Source organism: Cajanus cajan, chromosome 9, assembly GCF_000230855.2.
Source record: "Cajanus cajan strain Asha chromosome 9, NIPB_CcT2T_4, whole genome shotgun sequence".
NCBI lineage: Eukaryota > Viridiplantae > Streptophyta > Magnoliopsida > Fabales > Fabaceae > Cajanus > Cajanus cajan.
The window spans coordinates 56,679,876-56,705,719 of NC_138525.1; the positions used below are offsets into that span (position 1 = coordinate 56,679,876).

General features: G+C 30.4%; 2 protein-coding genes across 2 annotated transcripts; one reads left to right on the forward strand and one right to left on the reverse strand.

Annotated features, from left to right (window-relative positions):
* Positions 1-16,140, forward strand: LOC109811196 (ABC transporter G family member 31). The gene is made up of 24 exons (XM_083063053.1): positions 1-788; positions 1,034-1,154; positions 1,249-1,337; positions 1,582-1,666; positions 4,542-4,704; positions 5,084-5,160; positions 5,428-5,572; positions 6,046-6,347; positions 6,768-7,049; positions 9,328-9,644; positions 9,724-9,884; positions 10,378-10,481; positions 10,902-11,058; positions 11,210-11,275; positions 11,382-11,518; positions 11,656-11,988; positions 12,069-12,359; positions 12,458-12,541; positions 13,159-13,292; positions 13,503-13,730; positions 14,441-14,612; positions 14,698-14,785; positions 15,273-15,439; positions 15,671-16,140. Exons 1-24 carry the CDS (start codon positions 451-453, stop codon positions 15,950-15,952), a joined length of 4,323 nt encoding a protein of 1,440 aa, XP_082919179.1. The 5' UTR covers positions 1-450; the 3' UTR covers positions 15,953-16,140.
* Positions 16,141-16,874: 734 nt separating this feature from the next.
* LOC109811214 (vacuolar cation/proton exchanger 3) lies at positions 16,875-20,712 on the reverse strand. Its single transcript, XM_020374886.3, has 11 exons — positions 20,393-20,712; positions 19,770-19,837; positions 19,611-19,639; positions 19,265-19,461; positions 18,432-18,647; positions 18,159-18,272; positions 17,943-18,059; positions 17,801-17,854; positions 17,574-17,690; positions 17,395-17,488; positions 16,875-17,312 (listed from the first exon to the last, which is right to left on the reverse strand). Exons 1-11 carry the CDS (start codon positions 20,639-20,641, stop codon positions 17,254-17,256), a joined length of 1,314 nt encoding a protein of 437 aa, XP_020230475.1. The 5' UTR covers positions 20,642-20,712; the 3' UTR covers positions 16,875-17,253.
* Positions 20,713-25,844: the final 5,132 nt, after the last annotated feature.

Sequence of the window (25,844 nt, forward strand, 5' to 3'; positions counted from 1 at the left end):
AGAGTTTTGTACAAAAGTCACGTGTGGTATGAGTGATGGATGCTGGTTCACAAAATCACCGGTCACCACACGACGATCCACAGAAGCCTCGGAGTCGAAAGAATAGGACAAAGTCTTCAACGAATTCGGTGGCATGCAACCAACACGACAGTACTGGAGTTGCGAGTGAGTTTTGAGCTTTCCATTTCCAAAAGGCGTAACTAACTTGGGCGCGAAACACGGGGCACTTTCGTCAACTCACAACCCTTCAAAATTCGCCCATCGCATCTTCTTCGTCTTCTTCCACACTTTTATTAAACCAACCAACACACCGCCAATGTACGCTCTTCACACACAGTCTCCCCAATTTTCAATTTCAGATATACTCGGTTCGTTACGGATAACAACTTTATCCTTTACCTCTTCTGCTTTCGCTCTCTTCTTTAGATTCAATAGTTAGAGAGACAAACCATGGCGGCTTCCGATGGAAGCGAGTACTACGAAATAGGATCGATCGGAAGCGAGAGCTTCGCGATGCCTTCCAACGCCGAGACCGTGGCGGAGGACGAGGAGGAGCTCCAGTGGGAGGCGCTCGCCAGGCTGCCGTCGCAGAAGCGCATCAACTTCGCGCTCCTCCGCGCCTCCTCTTCCCGCCGGCAAGTTCCGACGCAAGGTTCCGCTCCGGATAACTTAATCGATGTCCGGAAGCTGAGTCGCTCGCACCGCGAGCTTGTCGTTAAGAAAGCACTCGCCACCAACGAACAAGACAACTACCGCCTCCTCGCCTCCATCAAAGAACGCCTCGACAGGTTCCGATTCAAATTATCGATTATCGTTTGCTTCTATTTTTGGTGTTATTTTCAATCTGAATTAAATTTTTGCCTCGATAATTGCATTTGCATGAGAAACATCTTCACCGCGGATTAGAGATGTGAAAACTAATTCTGATTTCTGATTACAACATCAATACTTCCTATATTCTACATTTGCAACGATTCTTCAAAATTACAGATCTATATATATTGCTTCTGTTGTTGTTTTTTGATTGCGATAGGGTTGGATTGGAGGTGCCGAAGATAGAAGTGAGGTACAAGAACTTGAACGTCTCTGCTAACGTTCAAATCGGTTCCAGAGCTCTTCCTACTCTGATTAATTACTCTCGCGATGTCCTTGAGGTTAATTTCGTCCTTTTTTTTCCCACTTGTTTTGAATATGCCTCGTTGTTTGAGGTAGTTAATTTTAATAAGAGTTTCATGCGGTTGTGTGCAGAATTTCCTAACGATGTTGAGGATATTTCGGCCTAAACGGCATTCCCTTACCATATTGAACAATGTCAGTGGCGTCATCAAGCCTGGAAGGTAACCGAGTGAATAAAGTTAGTTACCATAGATCAAATAAGAGTGCTTTTTGTTTCGCAACCGAGTGGATCGAGTTAGTTCTCTTCTCTGATAGGCATCATAAAATTTAAGTGATTAATTTGGATTTAGGACGCAACATGATGGTAATATTATCACGGGTGTAAGTTTCTTTATTTGATAGGTTCAGAGCTTTCATGTGTGCGCTGTTGTAACCGTTATACTACTTTTTTTTGCTGTACTGCAGGATGACTTTGCTACTAGGACCTCCGGGAGCGGGCAAAACCACCTTACTTCTGGCTCTCGCTGGCAAGCTTGATAACAACCTCAAGGTGACGATGTATTTATATTTGTTTGTTTTATTCCTAAAGAAAAATTGCAAATGTTTAATATATGGGTTGGACCGACGTTGAATTAGAAAATTAAAAGATAGGGAAAAAAAGTTGAAGTGTTTTTTTTTATTAGCTGTTAAATTTAAATTAAATTAAAAATTAAAAATAGAGTTAAATATATTTTTAGTTCTTTAAATTTAGAATAAATTTATTTTTATTTTTTAAATTTAAAGTTCTTAATTTTAGTCCATGTAATTTCAAAAAAAATTATTTTAATTTTTATATTTAAATTTTATTAAAAACTTTATCAAATATTATCATATAAATCTATTTATTAATATTTTTATTAGTGAAAATATTATATTAAATCAACTGATACTGCATAATTGTCCTAATCCATTATTTATAGATATATTATTGATAATTTGAGAAATTAAAATAAGATTCTTGAAAATTACAGAAACTAAAATAATAATTTTAAATTTATGGGACAAAAAATAAATTTATCCTAAATTTAAGGAACTAAAAACATATTTAAGTATTAAAAATAATTTTTTTAAAAATAACTCCTATATACAAAATATGAATAACTATCTTGGTCAATATTGTTTTTAGAAATTTTTCTTTGAGGAGAAGATTTTTAAGAATTTTTTGAATTTTATATTTAATTCAAATTTTATTTACCATAATTATTATAAATTAAATTTTAATATTTTAAAATAAATTTTTAATAAATAAAAATATTGGTACAATTAAATTATTTATCATAATTTTTAAATATAATTTATATATTTAAAATATTCACCTATTCAAATTTTAAGTATACTTAAAAAATTTAAATATAATATTTATTTATATACATAAATTATTTTAAATTTTAATTATATGTAATAAATATTTAACCTATACTAGTAATAAATATTTTATAATTAATGATAGATATGTTACTCATTAGATAAGAATAAATTAAATAAAAAATATTTATTAAACTAAAACATTTTTATTCATATGATGTATCAAAAATTTAAATTTAAAAATCAAATTCAAATTATAATTTGTTAAGATTATATAAAATAATCTTAAATTTTGATTTATTTTAATAAATGAAACCGTTCTCCATTTTGTTTGGTTCATTTTATTTTGGTGATAAATAGTTTTTATTTAAAATTTGATTGATCATTTTTAATAAGATTTTTTTTAAATTTTTTTTAAAATTAAATTTGAAATCTTGTTTAAGATATCTACTTTTACAATTTTACTTGGACCAGCATTATATTTGATAAATGTTCTTCAAAAAAATTTTAACGTACAATAGCCATACTGAAATTAGAAATAAGATATTACCCCAAATCTCCCGCTATTAAGTCCTTAATAGTTTAAATTTTCTTCAGCTTAACACGGTATTTAAAATATTTAAAATATAAATTTTATTTAAGAGAAATTAAATTAAAGTTAAAGTTATGACTATTTGAAAGGAATAAATATTATTAAAAAATTAGATAATCAATGTAAGAAAAATCTTATTCATTAAGTTGCTTAATCAATTATGAAGTCTTGTTCTATCGGTGTATATTTGGACACACGTTCTATATATACATTCATCAATGAAATCACGTCCAAAATACAAAAGCTACCACATGTAACTTTTGTTTAGACTTGGAAAACGTCCAAGACGCGAAACCAAACACAGTCGATCACGAGACTAAGGTTAGCCTCGTGTGCAGTCCTATCTCGGTTAGCCATGGCTCAGACCTTGGTAGGTCCAAAAACAAAAATTAATTAAAAAAATAGATAATTAGGAGATCTAAAGTATTTCTAGGAAAAAAATACTTTTTTAGTTCCTTGAAAATTTATAAAATTCAGTTTTAATATCTTTTTTTTTGGAACTATTTTAATCTTTTAATTTAAAAATACATCACTTTTATTTTTAAAGGAGTTCAGATAACATTTAAAAATAGTTATAAAGTACTATTAAACTACTTTAAGGATTGAAAATAGTATATTTTCAAATTCGAGAATCAAAATAAAACATTTTTTTATGAACTAAAACCGATCTTAAGAAATTGAAAAGAAACTAAAAACATATTTTATTCATATTTTTATATCTTTTAAATGTTATTTAACACTTAAACATAAGAGAAGAAATATAAATATAATAAATATGATACGATAAAAAGAAATAATGAAAAGTGCTTAAAAAAATAAACTGTTCACTATCATTATTCTTATAAAATTATGTTGTAAAAAGACGAGAAGTACTGTTACGTATATTGCGTGTTTTAATTTGGTTTGTAATTGCGCCGTTCTCCCATGTTCATATTTAGCAAAATCTAAGGTATACCTTAATTTAGGATAGTAAATAGAGGAATTAGATAATTTTTTAAAAGGATAATTGATTGTTAAAAAATAATCTATTAATTTATTTAAATGCATTAAAATTTTATTTAAAAATTCAATCTATTTAAAGAAATTTTTTTATCTACTTTATTAATTAATAATTTCTTGATGAAAAGATATCTAACTTATTCATGAAAAATAATATTTTAAAATATTTTTAAAATACAAATTATTACATTCTTATATAATCTTTTAAAATTTATAATAATTTTTATGTTAAAACAGTTTTTAAATATTAATTTAATAAATATCTCATTATAATTCTGTGAATTTCAAAAAATTAGTGGATGAATAGATTAGATTTAATTTATTATTTATTTTTATTATAATAGATAAATTTAAATAAATTTACTTGTAAATAGTTTGGATAAATGGACTCTTTTAGCATCACTTAGCGCTAACCTTTTTTTCTTCTTAAAAATTAGTTTTAAAATGCGTTACTCTTAAAAAATTTCTTCTTACTTTTCTGTTTTTACAGAAAACTGGCACTATAACATACAATGGCCATGCGGCAGACGAGTTTTATGTTCGACGGACTTCTGCATATATTAGCCAAACAGATAATCACATTGCTGAATTGACAGTACGAGAAACTTTGGACTTCGGTGCTAGATGTCAAGGTGCAAAAGAAGGTTTTGCAGGTAAACATTAATTGAATTATGTTGAAGATACTTGACAAATAAATTTCTGATTTAATTATTTTTTATTTTTATTTTTATAAATTTACCTTTTAATCTTTATAAATAAAATTATTTTATCTTAGTCTTTATATATTGTTTTTGTTTCATTTCAATCTCATAGTTTTGTAATCTTTATCTTTTAATTAGTCTATGTAGCAATAAATGAGACTAAAAAAGAAACAAAATATATAAAAATTAAAATAAAACATTTTTAAATATAAAAATTAGGAGGTAAAATTTATTAAAATTCAAGAGTAATTAAACCTACATTTCTATCACAAACGTGCTTAGCTCCTGCAATTTCCTGACAAGTTTAACTGTTTTCTTCCCATTCTCGCAGCATATACGAATGAACTGGGCCGCCTAGAGCATGAAAGGAACATACGGCCTAGTCCAGAAGTTGACGCGTTTATGAAGGTTATCATCCTAAATGTCTAGTAGTGTAAATCATAACGCATGCCTTCACGTGTCTTCTAGAAGAAATTATTATGGACTCATGGTGTTGCTCGATCTCTATGTGTTGTGTATTCAAGTTTTAAACTTATGAAAAGAATTAATAACCCTTAATCATGTCTAATGAGAAAATTAGTTGGAAATATAATAATCACGGCGTACCTAATAATTTATTTTATTATGACAATGGACTATCGTGATGTCTTATGTGAAATTTGATTAATTTTACAGGCATCATCCGTTGGAGGTAAAACACACAGTGTGAATACAGATTACATTTTGAAAGTGCTTGGTCTCGATATATGTTCAGACACAATAGTTGGCAACGATATGCTTCGAGGGGTCTCCGGCGGCCAAAGGAAGAGAGTTACAACAGGTTTCTCTCTCTCTCTCTTCTTCGAGAGTTATCTGTATTTGTCACCACTCTTCAGCATCTCTAGTATTTGTTTCTGTCCCAGGTCTTACTTTTTTTATTCTTTAGGTAACTTAATTTTTCTAATTATAATTGTAATGTACTATTGAAGCAATCAAATGGAGATTTCTGTTACAATTCTGTTTCAACATCAGATAAAAGGATAACAAGACATATGCTTGTTGAAGCTACTTAATTTTCCGTGAAAAGCCTATTGCATTGTTGCTTGAACCGAGGCAAATGTTTAGCTAATAGTGTTTGTAGTTAGTATATATATTGCTTCTTGGATTCAATAGGAGTTTCTAGATAGTCCAAAAATGACGAATTTTTGCGAATATTTTAATCGCATCTGACTAGAGGACTTCAAACACAGTGATGACCCTGATTAAAGTCGTTCATTTGCAGCAAACATTGACTTCTTGTATTGCATCTTTTAGGAGAAATGATTGTTGGTCCAAGAAAAACACTATTTATGGATGAAATATCAACTGGTCTTGATAGCTCTACTACGTACCAGATAGTAAAATGCATAAAGAATTTTGTTCACCAGATGGAGGCTACAGTACTCATGGCTCTCCTTCAGCCAGCTCCTGAAACATTTGAGCTATTTGATGATCTGGTGCTTTTGTCAGAAGGGTACGTAGTATATGAAGGCCCTCGAGAAGATGTGCTCGAGTTTTTTCAGTCATTAGGTTTTCAACTTCCACCTCGTAAAGGGATCGCAGACTTTCTCCAGGAGGTATATCTTCTTCACATAATCTCATACGATCAAATGCTTCCCTTAACTATTGTCTTACATATTGAATATGTTTCCATATAAATATGTTTTTCATATATAATAAATAGTGATAATCTATTCATTGAATTAATATTTTAATTGATATTAACCATTTGTAACGAAAAGATTGTGTTAGATATATTTTAATATTAAAAAGTGTAGATGATTTTATTAATTAGTTCAAACAGAAGAGTAAAAATAATAAAATTTAATCCTTAGAGAATATTGTGAGAAATAAAAAATTTATTGAGATTTTTTCTTTTTAATTTTTTTTTAATAATAAAGATTTTTCTTAATGTGAATTATCAGTAGTATACTTATATTTCAGCTTTAAATATGATTTTACCGTAACATGTTGCTTAACTTCTTTTCTGTTGTCAGGTGACCTCTAAAAAGGATCAAGCACAATACTGGGCTGATCCTTCAAAGCCATATGAGTTTGTCTCAGTTTCCGAGATTGCGCAAGCCTTTAGAAATTCCAAATTTGGAAAGTATGTGGAATCCATGCAGAGTCATCCATTTGATAAATCAAAATGTCATTCTTCAGCTTTGGCTAGAACTAAATATGCTGTGTCAAAGTGGGAGATGGCTAAAGCTTGCTATGCACGAGAAGTCCTTTTGATCAAAAGACATAGCTTTCTTTATATATTTAGGACCTGCCAGGTATTCTTGACTATTTTATATAGTATTTAAACTAGTTATTTGAATTACTTTTCTTTGTCTTTTCTTATACAAAAGGAAAATTAAGCAGAAAAAGAAAAAAGCTAAGGAACTAAACGGGGTAAAGCACAACACCCCCAACATCTTCAGATAAGATGAGGCCAAAGAGAGGGGGAGTTTCAGTTGAGATAATCCAAATTGATACTATTATTTTTTAAAAAAATCTTGTATATTAATATATTGAAGTGAAATGTTAATAAAAAAAATCACATAATATAAGAAATTTTAATTTAAAAAAATGAATTGATAAGCTAATTAACTAAATTTGAGTAATTTTTAACTCGTTTTTTAGCCTAAAAAAAGAGATCATGTTTAAAAAATCTTAATTCATCCCATAAAAAATAGGTGAGTTAAAATGGGTTGATTCATCGGTTTAATTATTCCTTTTGCCATCCTTAATATTGAGTATATTTTATTTTTTTATTACCCACTCAATGGAATCTAATTTAAGATTTGGCTTATCAAATGTTATTGCAATTTGTTTTTCATGACATGTATGTATGATTGTTATCAAAGGGAGGAAAAGAAAAGAGAAAGACAGTAGAAAGAAGTTAGAAATTTCGTATGATTTAGAGGAGAAGATGAAAGGAGAAGTAGCTCTTTTCTTACTTAGTTTATAAGAGAAAATGATAGATTTTCAAAATTAATTTACTGTAATTGAAAATTTAATAACATAAATAAAAATATTTTAAATGTCATATTAAAAATATTTTAAAATCTCACTCCTTCCCTCTAGATTTCTTTGATATTAAAAAGAAACTAAAATTAAATAAGAAGGATTTTTTTTTTTGCATGTCCCTCCAATCAAAAGTCATGGTAAAAAAGTCTAAGATTTGACTCATCAAAGTTACACTGCAAGCGTCGTTGTTACTTGAATTTTTTTTGCTTTTCATTGGCTTAATTACAGAGATAATAGTGCATATACAAACACTTGTGTGAATGATTTTTCACTCCAATCAAAAGTTATGGTAAAGAAATCTAATTTAATATTTGACTCATCAAAGTTACACGGCAAGGATCGTTGTTACTTGAATTTTTTTGCTTTTCATTGGCTTAATTACAGAGATAATAGTGCATACACTTACACTTGTGTGAATGATTTTTCACTCCTGCTTAGGTAGAAATGTTAATTATCAACGATAATTTTATTGATTTTTATAAAATATAATTAAAAATTATATTTATCATAATTTTTTATTAGTTTGCAATATAAAAATATCTTAAAATATACAGAAATTAGATTATCGGAATTAGTCTACTGGTTAAGAGAAAAAAAGTTGGAGTAAAAACGAGAAGACTTAGATTTCCTCTTTATTGTGTGCATGTAATCTTTTCTATAGATTAAAAAAAACATAGAAATTAATTCCTTAATTATATGCTTTAGCGTACATCTTTTTGACAAAATTCGATGACAAAGGATTCTGTTAAATAGATTGCAAGTTCGACCCAATTAATTATTTTTAAAGCTTAATAAATCATTTAAAAATTTCAAACAATACAATAAATACTTATTAATTAACCTTAAAAATCAATATGTATACAAATAGGGTTGTAATCTCCTGGAATTAACTACTAGGGTTAATCTAGTAGTTGAGTGAGGAGGGTTTATGGTAATTAAAAGTATGAGGATCTAGGTTCAATCTTTATTATGACCATCTTTGTAATCTTTCATATCTTTACCAACAAAAAAATCCCCTGGAATTGGTCAAAGTAATTTGAATAATTTGCATAAAATTCTTGCTGTTATAATAAAAGAAAATACAAATAGAGTTACAATAAATTTCAACATCACAAATTATATTGTCTGTAATTTGTTTTGTGTGCATATATGTCCAATATATTTTTTTTTAATATGTGAGAATAATATAATTGATTAAATCTTATTATTTTTATTAGTTAAGATTTAATTAGGATGAATTTAACTTTTCTTTTAAATAATCTAATTTAAAACTTCACTCAAAATCCTCAAATAAGTTAGTTATTGATTTTAATCTTAAATGAGATCGTACTTTATTTTAATCTATATTTTTATAGTAAAAATAAAGTAAAATTATATATATATATATCCAATACAAGATTTTTTAATGTATTTTTTCTTAGGAAAAATACATTGACACTATTTACCGGTTCTCAGTTTTTTTTTTTCAATTTCGTTTAACTATTCTCTTTTGCATTTTTTTGGGTCGATATTCATTTACATTTGATTCTTTACTTGCCAAAGGTTGCTTTTGTTGGATTTGTCACATGTACAGTATTCCTGCGTACAAGGTTACATCCCACAGATGAGGTTTACGGACACCTTTATCTTTCTGCTCTATTTTTTGGGGTGGTTCACATGATGTTTAATGGGTTTTCTGAGCTGCCTCTTATGATCACTCGGCTTCCAGTATTTTATAAGCAAAGAGACAATTTATTCTATCCTGCATGGGCGTGGTCTCTCGCCAGTTGGATACTACGTGTACCGTATTCCGTGGTTGAGGCTGTTATATGGACTCTTGTTGTATATTATACTGTTGGATTTGCTCCAGCAGCGGGAAGGTATCTTAATTTTATTATCTTTATGTTTGGAATTCTCTTTTTGACCCTCGTAATCATTTCATTTTGTTAAATATTTCAGGTTTTTTCGCTACATGTTTCTACTTTTTGTAATGCATCAAATGGCATTAGGTCTCTTCCGGATGATGGCTGCTTTGGCACGAGATATGGTTCTTGCTAATACATATGGATCGGCTTCACTAATGCTTATATTCGTACTGGGAGGATTTATTATACCTAAAGGTAGGCAGGCAGCAGCAACGCAAATTGTTAAAGAAAAGTTAAATACATTGTTATTTAATTTGTTAGAAATATATATATATATTAAAAATTTAAAGATTAGACTTTATAAAAATAAAGATTAGTCAATTTTAAATATTTAATAATTTAAACAATGTTTTTGAAATATGATAATTAAGAAAACATTTATATTTTTAATCAAAGAGGGAATTAGCCCAACAAACTTAAACCATTTCTCGAGTTCTATAAAAAAAATGAGAGATAAAAGACACAAATGAAAAAAGAAAAAAAAATGAAAAATTTGAAATTTTTACTTTATTAAGAGAATTTAAAATTTTACTATTTTAAAAATTTTCTCAAATGCTTAAATTTTAATTTCTTTACTCAAATAAAATATTTTATTTAAAGCATTTAAAATTCATTAAAAAAATAAATCATTTTCTTAAGAACCATCATTCAAACACACTATCAGTAATTTTGGCTGTTATTTCTTCAGGAATGATTAAACCATGGTGGATTTGGGGCTACTGGTTGTCACCCCTTACCTATGGTCAACGAGCTATTACAGTTAATGAATTTACTGCTTCAAGATGGATGAAGGTATTACGTTTGGCCACGTAACATTATTATTCTTTTTTTTTTTTACTTTATGAATTCATGTGTTAATAGTTAAAATTGTCAAGGACTAACCCTACACCAAAACTTAACCTGTCAAGAATGATATTTTATGTCTAGAAACTTCTCACATGATAGCCTTTTGGGCTTTTGTTCAGCACAGCAAAAGCATAGGATAGGAGTGACATAGTACTAGTGTACTACCTTAACTTGTGCTAAAACTTGATTTAATTGCGAAGAATTAGTGAACAAGGATTAAACTTTTGACCACCTGGTTATAGTGACGTTAATACCTCTCCAGAGTCAACTCATCAAAATCTTGGGCTGAAGGTGTGAATCATCATGTAGTAATTATTCGGAAGGCTTTATAGAATATTCATGGTTTACAACGTTAACTATCTGCAGAAATCTGCAACTGGGGACACCACAGTTGGTTACAATATCCTCCACTCAAACAGCCTACCAAGTGAGGACCGCTGGTATTGGATTGGTCTTGCAGTTTTAATCCTCTATTCATTTTTTTTCAACAACATGGTCACTGTGGCCTTAGCCTATCTGAATCGTAAGTTTTGAATAATATTTCCCAAAATATTTTTTAATTTAAGAGCATGTTTCCTCTCTTAATATTTAATATCTTTAGTCAGATATTTGCTTACGTTATCTTCATCTAACCCCCCTTTTCTTCTTTTTTGTCCTGTTACTTTTTAATGAAGCAATTCGAAAACCACGAACAGTTATGCCTTCTGATGATGACTCGGAAAAGAATTCTTCCAGAGATGGTAATGGCCAAACTTTGCATGAATAATAGTCCAGAGACTGAAAGATTGATAATGTATTGAGTCTATTGATCAAAATTGTCTCACTGTCCATCACTTGGTTGTTCAGTCAGTAATAAGGTCAATGAAATGAGTACCCGTGCCAGACCCGCAAGAGAGGACAGTACTAAGAAAGGAATGATTCTTCCATTTCAACCACTGACAATGACATTTCATAATGTCAATTATTTTGTTGATATGCCAAAGGTTGGGGGTTATTTCTAATTTTATCAACTGATACACTATGCTAAACTGTGACATACACACCAGAAAATATAGGAGATCTTATTTCTATTAACTAGTTCTAAAAGATTTTTTTTAATTTTATTTTTTGTTTTTTACAGGCGATAAGCAAGCAAGGCGTACCTGAAACTCGGTTGCAGCTCTTGACAAATGTCAGTGGAGTATTCTCACCTGGTGTCCTTACAGCATTAGTGGGGTCTAGTGGGGCTGGAAAGACCACCTTAATGGACGTACTGGCTGGCAGGAAAACTGGAGGGTACATAGAAGGGGAAATTAAAATTTCGGGTTACCCAAAAGAGCAACGAACATTTGCCAGAATATCAGGATATGTTGAACAAAATGATATACATTCTCCTCAAGTAACAATTGAGGAGTCGCTATTGTTTTCTTCATCTCTTCGCCTTCCAAAGGAAGTTGGATTTGCTAAAAGACTCGTAAGTTGTTTCATGACACATTTTATATCTGATCGTACTGAATTATTTCCAAATTTTTAATTCACTGAAATATTCTACAGGAATTTGTTGAACAAGTGATGAAACTAGTTGAGCTTGATACTTTGAAACATGCTTTGGTTGGTATGCCAGGTAGCTCTGGCTTATCAACAGAGCAGAGAAAGCGATTAACAATAGCAGTGGAGCTTGTAGCAAACCCTTCCATTATTTTTATGGATGAACCTACTTCTGGACTTGATGCACGTGCAGCAGCTATTGTAATGCGTGCTGTTCGAAATACCGTTGATACTGGAAGAACTGTGGTTTGCACTATACATCAACCAAGTATTGATATATTTGAAGCATTTGATGAAGTTAGTTTAATTACAGTATTTTTATATTTTTCTGTTTTGATAACTAATGATGCACTGGCTTCTATCAGTCTCTAAAGCTTAGTTTTTGCTCTACCTAGTTACTTCTTATGAAACGTGGGGGACGAGTAATATATGGAGGAAAGCTTGGTGTGCAGTCACAGATAATGATAGACTACTTTCAGGTGAGGTTACAGTTAAGTTTTGCATTGTTGTTGTTGCTGCTGCTGCTGGAAGAGTGATATTTGTAATTTCTTTCGTTGCTGTCTAATGCCTTCTTGTCCAAATGGAAGCATCCTGCTTCTCAATCAAACAGTTTTTTCTTTATTGATATTTGATACATCAAATATTAGGTTTTGCTTGTACGAATTTGAAAATTTTCCTGTTAGATGCTATACTTAGCTCAATTTTTTAGTCTTGTTCTCAGTTTGAAGATTCTTCTTGGTACTTCTAGCTTTTAATATAAAAGGAGGTACCACGAACAGAGTAGGTCAGACTAAATTCACAGGATTAGATCCTATTGTGATGAATATATCATGTGGGAGTAAAGGCGAAAGAAAGTGAATACGTAGACAGTGAATCTTTTGTAGTCTATGTTAGCTTTTCATCTTATCTGGCATTTCTTATTACTAAGATATCCATGAATATGAATATGTACGACACAAGAATGCCTCTGCCTAATTGTTCTTCTTCCTCTCTTTTTTTGTGGATTTCTCTGTTAAAACAAATTTCAAGATGCAAGTATGTTTTCATTTGTTGTTTATATTTTTGGTTTGTGGTTGTTTTCCTATCCGCTCTGCAGGGAATCAATGGAATTCCCCCCATTCCAAAGGGCTACAATCCGGCTACCTGGGTGCTTGAGGTTAGTACACCTGCTACTGAAGAGAGGATTGGTGCAGATTTTGCTGAAATTTACAGGAATTCAGAGCAATACAGGTGCTTCTAATTTGTAGTTTCTTAAGTGCTATTGCTGAAGTCTGTTTTCCATTCCCTTTTTTTTCTTCTAAGGATAGGTTGGAGTGAGATGATACGAGAAAAATGGTCTACTTCTAGTAAGGGAACAAAACTATGATGTTACAACCCTAAAGCTAGAGGTGGTAGGATAGAAAGATTTCTTTTAAACTGTTTAGTCAATGTTTTTCTCAGGGGGGTGGAGTCTTCTATTTTGCAATTTGGACATCCTCCTTCAGGCTCTGAACCATTGAAGTTTGACACCGAATATTCACAAAACCTGTGGAACCAATTACTTCGATGCTTATGGAAACAAAATCTTGTGTACTGGAGAAGTCCATCGTATAATGCCATGAGGTTATACTTCACCACAATAAGTGCTTTGATATTTGGTACCGTATTTTGGGATATTGGTTCAAAAAGGTAACCGTTCTCTACGTTATCATTTTTTTTGTTTGATGATTTCTCTATGTTATCATTTTTCTTGTAGAAGGAATTGTCTTAAAATATAACATTAAGCCAAAGAAGAGACCGAAATCGGAATAAATTTTATTTTTATGTAACTGCTCAAGTAGAAAAAGAAATGAGACTGAGAGTAATAAAATGATCATGATTATTACTTGGTGTTCCAACCTCAAATTGGCCAGCATCCTTATTTCACTACATTTAAAGTATTGTCTGTTTCATTACTTATAAATTGTCATGATTTTCTTCTTTAAAAAATAGCACAATGGGTTAAGAAAAATATTTATAAACTATCCTTTTTCTAGTGATTTTCAAGTTTGTCAAAAATTTTACATTGCTTGAGAGTTAAGGTTAAAGTAATTTCTCCCTTAGCTCTTAAAGTGTCATGATAGTCCACAAATACTAAAATGGTCAATACTTTAAATGTCATCACTCTAATGTTGTCGCACTTAAACTCAAAACACTAGGGATCTTTTGTCCAAAACAAAATCAGACATAATTGAAGCCACTGATTATCCTAAAGTCAACCTTTTATATATTTAAATCCGATTTTTCTAAGACATCAGAAATTTCTTCTGTTTAATGGAAGATTTATCAAAGTTTGTTTATGATGTCATCAATCTCTAACCCCTATACTAATAAAACAGTTGTCATTACTAATTCTGTAGGGAATCAACTCAAGAGCTGTTTGTAGTCATGGGAGCTCTTTATTCTACATGCATGTTTGTTGGGGTAAACAACTCTTCTTCAGTACAGCCAATTGTTTCAATAGAAAGGACTGTGTTTTATAGAGAGAAAGCTGCTGGAATGTTTTCTCCAATCGCTTATGCGGCAGCCCAGGTAAGTCTTACAATACTGGAAATCTATTCCATGCTTAGATGTGTTATGCAAATTGCTTGTAGTAATCGCTTAATATGATTGACAGGGGCTTGTAGAGATACCATATATTGCTGTTCAGACAATAATATTTGGTATAATCACATATTTCATGATCAATTTTGAAAGGACAGCTGGTAATATTTCTGATTTCCATTTGTAGATATTTATTGTTTTATATTATTTGGAATCCACTCACATTTTAGTGATATACAAACAGGGACCATAACCCCTCCTTCCACCCAAAATCGTTTAGTGTGTTGAATTATTTACCTTTGAGTAATACATGTTTCTTTTGGTGTTCTCGTTGGCATCCATAGATTGATTATTGACAATAGTGAAAACTTCATTGGACCCAGTTCCATCCATAAACTGTGCATAAAATATGTTTTCAAAAAAAAAATAAGGATTACTTTTCGTTTTTGGTCGAATATTAAATTATTTAAGTTTTCTTTATTAGTTTCATTTACATTAGATTATTTAATTTTTGCGTTTAACATACATTAGCGATTTAATTTCTTAAGTGTGCTTTCTTCTAAAATGAAAAAGAGAAAACAGAAATGGTTTTAGATGTTACATGTGAATAAAATCTGTGTTAACAGGATAATTTTCTGTTTATTGCAGGGAAGTTTTTTCTTTATCTCGTGTTCATGTTCCTAACGTTCACCTACTTCACCTTCTACGGCATGATGGCTGTTGGTGTTACACCTTCCCAACATCTAGCAGCTGTTATTTCTTCAGCCTTTTACTCCCTGTGGAATCTTCTTTCAGGTTTTCTCATCCCAAAAGCGGTGAGTAATGCCATACTGCAGCACAATCGTTAATGCAGTCATTGGTAAAATGTATTCTGTGTGTTTTTCTCTTGCGAGCAATTGTCTATTGATTTTTATACTTTTACATGCGCTACCTATTCCAGAAAGAAATAGAGAAATGAATCTTTGCATTGCAGCTAAAATCCATGTAGTTTCATGGTTTTCTAAACATTGGATTTTAATGACTCTTCACTCCTTTTAATGTCTCAGAGTATTCCCGGCTGGTGGATTTGGTTCTATTATATCTGCCCGATTGCATGGACGTTACGTGGTATTATCACATCCCAGCTTGGTGACGTGGAAACCAAAATTGTGGGACCTGGATTTGAGGGCACCGTGAAAGAGTATTTAGCTGTTTCTCTTGGATTCGATGCTAAAATCAACGGATTTTCTTCTGTGGGTATTTCAGTGGTCGTGCTTCTTGGATTTATTGTGGTGTTCTTTGGTTCTTTCGCTGTATCAGTCAAAATCTTGAATTTCCAAAAGAGATGAGAGAAACACAGCACGTAGATGATTCTGACATTGGATCATATCATATAGGTGATTATCAATGCATGGGGTCTGATTATTGAATAAAATTAATGACGAAATTTGATCCAGCAGACGAAGTTTTTCTTTCTTTTCTTCTTTTGCTGAATTTCAATTTTGAAGCTAATATAAATTTGGAATTTCCAGATTTACTTGGATTCTTCTCATAGCATTGTGTCTGCTGGACTGCTCATAGGCATTTCGTTGATCTAGCATTGACCCCTTTCTTTTGCCCTTCTAGTTTCCTTTTTCCTTAATTTATTTTAGGTTTCGGCTTTTTCTTTAATATCCTTAATTTGTTTGTTAGGTTTAGGCTTTGTTTTTAATCTTATTTTCACAAAGAGGTCATAACACATCAATAAAAATTATTAAAATTTTAATAAAATATTAATATAAAACACCAAAACTTTATTATTACAATGTTTTGAAATTTAATATATTTAATTAAAATTTAAGTGATCAAATCAGATAATTGAAAAAGTACAATTAAATCTTTTATTCAATAATTTCACGATGTACAAATTTAAAAATTTATATTCAATGATATCTTATTTTCAATATATTACTTTTTACAAATAATTATTTTTAAGTTTGATTATCAATTTATTTTTATAATTTCATGAATTTTATCTTTTAATTTTTATAATTAAAAATATTTTATCTTAATAACTATACATATTATTTTTTTCTTTTTAATTCTTACATGTTTATAGACTATACCTTTTAGTCTCGATAAAAATAGACTAAAAAATGATTTATGTGTTCATATATATATATATATATATTAAAGAAATTGAAAAATGTAAAATTTATGAAATCATAAAGATCCAAAGAGTAGTTGAACTTTATTTTTACTTCCAAGAAACATATATTAGGGATATAAAAATTACTATATGAAAGACAATTTTATTAGAATTAATTTTTACATCCGATGAAAAAGAAATTATTAATTAGTCATCGGTACATGAAAGTGATCATATCTATAAAGTGTGGGAAGGGAAGACATAAAACTAAAACAAAAAAAGGTACATAGGCGCGATTTCAAACCCAAAACGTCATTGTTAAGCCTTATTACGAAGAAAGAATTATATAAAGCATTGAAATCTCTACTTTTGAAAGTTTATGATGTTGCTCAATTAAAGCCTCAGTCAAAGGCGCTCAATTTCCACCATGAATAAAAATCCATCTCTGCAATTGATCCCTGAGACGAGGTTCAGTTATCCATAGAGTAACGTTGTTTATCTTAGTAGTGGAACCAAAGTCATTCAAGTTATAATGGCTTCAAAGGATGGTTTACCTCCAAAATTGCCCCTAGGATATTGCTCTGTATCATATTAAAACCATGTAAATTCAATAATCATTTTATTTAATAGTCTTAAATATTGATTCGATATATGTATACTTACCAATTAGAGGAGTTTTAAGAACAAAAAAACATGCAGCAATGACAATGTAACATAGAGTAAGAACCACTCCTTTCATGTAGTGTGAAGTTCCATCCTATATAGTAAAAAACAATAAATCACATCATTAAAAGAAAGAAAAAGTGAAGATGGCATATATAGAAGGCATTGTGCATATATACCTGTAAAGTGAAGGCTGTAACTATAATTGTAAAAGCGAGACATCCAGTTTCAAGAAGACTGAAGTCCAAATCCATTCGTATACCCATTATCCATGCAACAACTACACTTAATGGAACCTGAAATTGATTAATCATTAGATGATCAAAATTTGTTGGTATTGGCCAAAATAAAAATTTCCTTTATTCCTTTCCAAGCATGATCATATTATATGATAATTCAGCCTTACCACAAACATAGAAATTTGAGTTGCAGATCCCATAGCAACTCCCAAAGATATGTCCTGCATGAAAATATTAACCACGGCACCATGCATTAATTGTAAAGTCAATTAATAAACTTAAGCCTATGTACAAATTGACAATCCGTACCAACTTGTTCTTGTAAGCAAATATGATTGAACCAGCATGTTCTGCAGCATTTCCAACAATTGGTAGCAAAATTATGCTGATGAAACTTACAGAAATGCCCCAAGAATCTGAAGCAGCCTAGTTAAAAAAAAATGATAACCCATTAATATAATTAATGCTTGGTTCGTGTCATTATTAAAAAAATTCATGACTATCAAAATCATTATAATTAATTACCTCAATGGTTCCCACAACATATTCAGAAAGTACAGATATGACCAATGTCATACCCACCAACCAGGTAAATGCACTCCAAAATCCTATCACAGGCTTCTCTTCATCTTCGTCCTCCTGCAGATCAAACAGTTAAACCCCGCACCTAATATTTATTTTAGCTGGATAATTGATTATTACAGATTTTTTTCTAGGGCTATAGTTATATGTAGTAAAGTTGAAACATAAACAAATTGTGGCTAAATAGTAAATGTCAAAATATTACGAAATGATCACCTCTTGTGCATCAAACAGTTTTCGATGAGTTTTTAATTGGAAGACGATGTAAGCAACGTATGCTAGAAGCATAACAACGCTGCTTGCTCTGGACAACTGGAGAGTGTTAATGGCTATAGAATGATCGCCCCCTCCCAACGCGAATTTGAACAGTAATGGCAGCAAATGGCACAGCAACCCCAGCAACAATAGCAGTGAATTTACATCTGCCTGTTTCTGTTCATTCAATAACAAAACAATTTCATTAGGGAAAATTAACATAAACTTTAAGTAATTCAATTTCCACACTGTTTAAGTGTCTTTAAGATTTCCTAAAATATGATGAATTTCGCTTCTGGTCAAGAAAAAATTATTAAGTGATTCATGATCATCAATCATCTGTTGATGATCCCAATCAGTTACTAAAGTTAATGACACTAATCAAATGTCATAGAAACTAATTAAGAGTCACGTAATACATATAGAAATTTATGCCTTCTGTATATTAAATTTGATAACAGATTATATTGGTTTTCACTATATATGTACCGATGTATTTACTATTTTGGTGGAGTTCACTCTTTGTGATATCTTCACCATCAATTTGTTCGTATTAAATCTTTGTCTTTCTAAAAAAAAAAAAAAGAAAGCGTAATACATAACCCGATAATTTCTCCAGATCAGGTCAGTGATGTAGAGTGAGAAATCAAATCCGTCACAATTTAGTTTAGATATCCCCCCACTATAATTGGTAATTTTTAACTATAGAGATAAAACTAATTTTAATTAAATTTTAAGGATTTAAAACACATTTTACTTTAACTTAAACAAAATAATTAAGAATTGATACATACTCTATCATATCTCTGCTCCCTCTTAAGATTGGCTAAACCACCAATGAGAAGTGAACTGCCAAGAACCAAGAGAAGGTTTGAGAGAATGGAACCGAGCAGGGAGAACTTGACAACATTTACTTTGTTCTGGTGAAGTGCAAATAATGCTATGATCATCTCTGTTGCATTTCCACAAGTTGCATTCAGAAGCCCTCCAACTGAACGTGCATCCACACATACCAAAACCAAATTGGTTAATTTCCTTTACACCACACTATAATGTGCATGCTAAATCTCCTTGCATAATTATTTCATTTTCGTTCTATAAACTTTTCTAGCATTTATAGGAACTCGAATTATATGATACCTGTTGGGCCAGTGTAATATGCAATTTGCCTTGAAGATCGTGAGATCGAGGTGAAATTTTTGAGTAATCGCAATTTAAAAAAAAGAAAGTTAATTAGAAACATGTATAATAGCATATTTTAGTGAATTTGTTGAGTTAGGAGGAGACATGCAAACTTACTCAGTCAGGAAGCTGACACGTTCAGCTAGGGGAGCAAGTCCAAGCAAGCTGAAAGCAAATATCCAAGGCTACGTGCCAAAATTTTAATTAGAAATATGATTAACCCTTTTATAATCTACTTAAATTCTCTAGTTAATTAAAAATCCAAATTGTTGCACATTTTTTAAATAACTTTAAACTAGTTTATGATATACTATATTCATAATAACGGGTTATTCATGCAGTTAAAAAAACTATAGTAATCAATTATTATATTATAGTGATTAAATATTAATTAATTTATTAACTAACAACCCAAACAACACATTTCATTAGTCGTACATTTATATATCATTAATTGGTGTAAAAATTGTGTAGAAAAGTGGCGTGTGTATATACAATTGATATTTAAACATGTTATACACTAATAGTATGTTTTGAAACACATAATATACCCAAGACTCAAGTATTGTGGAGGAATAACATGATAAAAAGAATAAAAGATCATACCAGTAATTGTGGAGATTAAAGTAATACATATAAAGTCTGAATGCGAATATTGTGAGAGAGAAAAAATGGCTAGTGTAAATTGGGTTGGAAATAAGAATATGTATAGTTTGCATGAACCACATAGTGATACTTACCCTTCCAAAGCTACAAAAATTTGCAACTACAGCCAAAGGAACTGCGGGGAAAAGCACAACAAGCTTAGTGCCGAAGATGACCTCTTTCAAATTGGTGATGAAATTTCTAAGCATTTGGAAACGAGCGTTATTGTTTGTGACCACAGCTATTTCTGACTTCTTTCTCACCATCGCCGAATTTGCATTCCTGTTGTTCTCCAAATCTTCATCCATTGCTCGTGATGTGGTGGCCTCAGTGCTCATGTGCATTAATTTCAATAATTATAACCTCTAACTTCTTTTCTCTATTGGAACGGTGAAGTGTATGTGAGCTTAAATATGTAGGACAATCTAGCTTATTTAGTGTACTGCGATAAGCTGTGTTATAGATGAAAAATTAATTTGGTACTTTCGTTGCATACACATAACCATGGTGGCTTTCCAATGTCTGTAGCCATGTAAGCAATGAAACTTCTAGGAATTTTCCCGACTCTTCTTGCGTGAGCCACATACGTTCATGGGAAATTGTGATATATCAGTCGGTGAACTCAAACTCTTGTGGTAGAATGTAGAGAATAAGATAAATAGTACGTAAAAATGAAATTTATAGTGAGAGCTAAAAAGTAAAAAAGAATATCTATTAAGGGGGAAATCTCGTACTTATTTACTATAATGATGCAAGCATGAATCTTCCTATGTTAGTACATATATATCAACTAGTTTTTCATTTTAGTGTATAGTTTGTCATGTTTATTTTGGCATTATGTAGTTTGTCATTTTGCATTGCATTGCATTGCTTAACAACCTTGCAATAGACAACGGGAAATTCATCGCTGATAAAAGTTGCTTACTACTGTTTGTTTTTTATTAGAATCCGCTTGTTTCGCGATACAATTCAAATTTATGTTTATTTTATTTTAATAATATTATTAGAACAGTGATTAAAGTTTTTAAGAGCGCTTTTTTTTTGCGTAAAAGGCATATTTAATTAGTCCATCTATGAATATTATTATAGACAAAAAATAAGTATATTTATGCTCTATACTGATATAAATTTTTTATATAGTAACGATAAAAATTAGGCTAAAAACTTAATTTGGTCCCTTATAATCTTTTTTGTTTCAATTTAGTAGTTTCTCATTAATTTTTTGTCTCAATTTGGTCCCAAACTAATTAATTGGTTTCAATTTAATCCCAAATTAATTAATTAATTTCAATGTGGGACTTCCGTCTAAATTATTTAAACGGAATTAACTTTTCGCCACGTGGCATCCACGTGGATGAGAATTTTTTTTGAAAACACCTGGACCGAAACGGCCCGTTCTGAAACCGGAACGGGCCGTTCTGGTTGCAAAATTAAAACACCACCAGTGACGCAGAACGGGCAGTTCTGAAACCAGAACGGCCCGTTCTGCTTTCAGAACGGGACGTTCTGGATTCAGAACGACCCGTTCCAAAACTGTGAAAAAAATATTCTTTTCTTAATTGTGTTTTTAATATTATAATTATGCAATTTTGATCTCTAAAGTTTTAATTGAATAATTTCAGTCCTTAAAAGATTATAGTTGTATAATTTTAGTCTCACAATTTTTAATTGAACAATTTTAATCTCTCAAATATCATAATTGTGCAATTTTAGTCTTTCTCATTAAAAATTTAATAATTTTAAAATTTTAATATATATATATATAATGTTTTAAAACTATATAATTGTTTGTTTATTTAAATTAACGTATATTATTATTATTTTTTAATATATCAAATGATATATATTTATTATTACTAAATTAATAAAATTTATATATTATTAGTATTTTAATATTACTGATAAATTAATATCAATAATATTTTTACTATATTTATAAATAAACTAATAATTTGATAAATATAACTTAATATATATTAATATACTTTTAAAAAAAATAAATATATAAGATCCGATATATATTTCTAATTAATATACTTATATTTTTGTAAAAGTATATTAATATATAACAAGTTATATTTATCAAATTATTAGTTTATCTATAAATATATTAATAATATTATTGATATAATATCAAAAATTATAATATACATTAATTTGAATAGATAAATAATTATTTAATTTTAAAACATTATATATATATATATATTAAAATTATTAATTTTTAATGGGAGAAACAAAAATTATACTATTATGATATTCGAGAGACTAAAATTGTTCAATTAAAAATTGAAGGACCAAAATCGCGCAATTGTAATTCTTTAAGGACTAAAATTATGCAATTAAAATCTTGGAGATCACAAAACTGCACAATTGTAATACTTGAGAGATAAAAAATGCAATTAAACCAATATTCTTGATTAATTTTATTAAAAAATATAATAATTTTGAAAAATATTTTTTTATGGTAAAAATTTTAAAATTACTTATTTTTATAAAATATAATTATCTTATAAATAGAGTAATAATTTTTTCTTTCTCTTTCTGTTTGAAGAAATATTTAAATATCACTTTATAATTTTTTGCAACTTATTTAAGATTAAAAGAATAAAATGATAAAAACTAATAAGATAAATATAATAAAATAAAATATAAAAAAATATTAATATATTTATTTTATTAGATATAATAACATAATTAAAATATAATTAATAATATATATTTTATAAAATTATTAATATTTTATATATAAAAAAATAAAATAAAACCGGAACTGTCCGTTCTGAAACCGGAACGGGCCGTTCTGGTTGCATTTTCGGTGTGTTAATTTTGCACCTGGAACGGGCCGTTCTGGGTGCACTTTTGGTGTGTTAATTTTGCATCCGGAACAGCCCGTTCCAGGTGCAAAATTAACACACTGAAAATGCAACCAGAACGGCCCATTCCGGTTTCAGAACGGGTAGTTCTGGGTCCAGGTGTTTTAAAAAAAAAACTCTCATCCACGTGGCATCCACGTATGCATCTACGTGGCGTCCACGTGGCCAAAAGTTAACACCGTTAAAGCAATTTGGACGGAAAGTCCCACATTGAAACCAATTAATTAATTTGGGTATTTTGAGTATTTTGTCTTCAAGTACTTCCTCCCCTTTCACACTTATTGAAAACACAACATTAAATTTAGTATTTTGAAAAATATTTATTTTAGTATTCTAGAAAGTACTTTTTAGAAATGTATTGATTTACATGATTCCATAAAGTAGAAATTAGTTTTCGAAGAAAAATTAAGGTTTAAAATAAGTGTTTCAAAAAGTATTTTTCGGAACACTAAATTTAATATTGAGGCTGAAGTGTGAAAGGAGAGGAAGAAAAAACAGGTGTCTAGCTTGACATCTTTAACATTATTGAAGAAACAACACATATCTACAATGTTATCGTGCACAAATTTTATGATTCGGATGCGTGAAAAAATTGAAAGTTTGAGAGAGGAAGAGAATAATGTGAAAAATAAAAAAGAAAAATCTACCTACTAAAATAACTGAAAAGTGACAAAAAGGTAAATGACTGCATATAAAAAAATAATAAAAAATAATAAATAAAAAAAAGGTGTGTAAAACATAATGAAAAAATGTTAAGACGAACGTTGGAATGAGGGAAAATAAAGTGTGTATGTAAAAATTGAACATTAAAGATGTGAAATTAAAAAAAAATAGAAAATATGAAAAAATTAAGGATAGTTTACCAACTTATTTTAAGAAAAAGAAAAGAAGTGAACTTATTAAAAAAAAACAGTGAAAAGTCCATATATCGTGAACCTTTTAACTTAATGTTAGGCTTGGTATTTTTTGAATCTAACTTTTAATGGTTCGGGCTGATCTGTCTGAGTGGGCCAAATTTATTAGGCCTTTTTTATTTTTGAAAACAAAACACCCAATTTGATAGATTGGTCAACCTCAAGATAAAAATTAAAACCATCAATGCGGTATTTCAGTTATAGTTTTTATTTGTTCTTTATAGTCATCGGATACTTCTACAAGACTTTAACATTCTTAGTTTACATTTTGTTTATATTTTTAAATATTTCCGGGAAAATTAAGAATAAACATAACAGTCGTGTTTTCTCCCATTTGTAACCTATTTAATAAATATTAGTGATTTGCAGCAAGATCTAGGATTAGTGTCCTAATTTCCCACAAAATGAGGATGCATGAGATAAGTTTTTTTAAAATAATAAATAAATAAATAATGTACAACAATGATGATTAATTAAAAAATATTAATTAAAGTTGTAATAAAACATGGGTATATAAAATAAAGACTTAACAGCAAAATACAGTTTGTTTTTATTTTTATAAAATTATTGTTAATGTGAGACCCGTGGCTGTCCCCCCTTCTCCCTCTCAACTCTCTTTTCTCACTCACTCTCATTTTTGCCTTATTATCTCCTTGTCTTTGGTCTGATCTTGTTCTCTTTTTCCCCAAGCTGAAGTTGTGAGCTTAGGTGGTGCACATCTCGTGGAGCTTGCTGAGGAGTAGAGCTTTCTTTTCTCCTTCTCCATTTTCTCTTTCGTTTCTCCTTCCCGGAAGCTCGGATTCTTCGCACCGAGGTAAGGGAAGCTAGTTTTCGCTTGGATTGGTTGGAAATGAGTTTAGAAACTCATGAGATGTTTGATGTTGGCTGATTCATGGGCTGTCTTGAAGGAAAATGTGTTTTCGGGGTTGGATAAAATTTGGGGATTTTCTGGTTGTGTTGGTTGCATGTGGGTAAAGTTGGGGTTTTTGGTTTATTGATGGAAGGTTGGACATTGATGATTTTTCTTCTTGAGTTTTGGATGCATGCATGTTGTGATTCTTGAGGTTTTTGGGTTGCATGTGGTTGGTAGTATTGCATTTAAGTTGTAGCATGGTTTGGGTCTCCTTGGATTGCAAGTTCATGGAGGTTTTGAGTGAAAACAAAGGTGAAATCCAAGGAGATTTTTGGAAGTTCAGAAACCCACAGCTATAGCCGTGGAATCACAGCTATAGCCGTGGAAGAAAAATGTACTTGCAGGAATCCACAGCTATAGCCGTGGATTCGCAGCCATAGCCGTGGGAAGGAAAAATGTGATGACAGAGACTTGCAGCCATGGCTGTGGTTTTGCAGCCATAGCTGTGGAGAAAAATTGAAGTGGCAGAAACTTGCAGCTATGGCCGTGGATCTGCAGCCATGGCTGTGGAAGGCAAACTGAACTGACAGAGAGTTGCAGCTAAAGCGCTGGATTGGGCGCTGCAGCGGTGGGTCTTGATGACCGAATTTGGTCTTAAAGTCTTCATCAAAGTTGTAGCCTTGGATCTTAGCTTTCCAATGGCGTTGGAATCACCCAAAAAAGAGTTATAGAACTCCAAATATGGCTGTTATAGTGAAGAGGGGTCAAGCTGCCAGCATTGCTTATAGCTGTTGCGGTTTTTAGAGTTTTTAACAAGGTAGATGAAGGAATTTGGACTTAACAGCAAAATACAGTTTGTTTTTGTTTTTATAAAATTATTGTTAATTCTACCTCAACCCTCCAT

Excerpts from the sequence above, each read along its gene's own strand:
- LOC109811196 (XM_083063053.1), top strand. The coding sequence starts at position 451 with ATGGCGGCTTCCGATGGAAGCGAGTACTACGAAATAGGATCGATCGGA. Across the intron at positions 4,705-5,083 it reads TGCAAAAGAAGGTTTTGCAG|CATATACGAATGAACTGGGC; the intron begins GTAAACATTAAT and ends CCATTCTCGCAG. Across the intron at positions 11,989-12,068 it reads TTGGATTTGCTAAAAGACTC|GAATTTGTTGAACAAGTGAT; the intron begins GTAAGTTGTTTC and ends AATATTCTACAG.
- LOC109811214 (XM_020374886.3), bottom strand. The coding sequence starts at position 20,641 with ATGCACATGAGCACTGAGGCCACCACATCACGAGCAATGGATGAAGAT. Across the intron at positions 18,273-18,431 it reads AACTGTTTGATGCACAAGAG|GAGGACGAAGATGAAGAGAA; the intron begins GTGATCATTTCG and ends TTTGATCTGCAG. Across the intron at positions 17,855-17,942 it reads TTGCTTACAAGAACAAGTTG|GACATATCTTTGGGAGTTGC; the intron begins GTACGGATTGTC and ends ATTTTCATGCAG.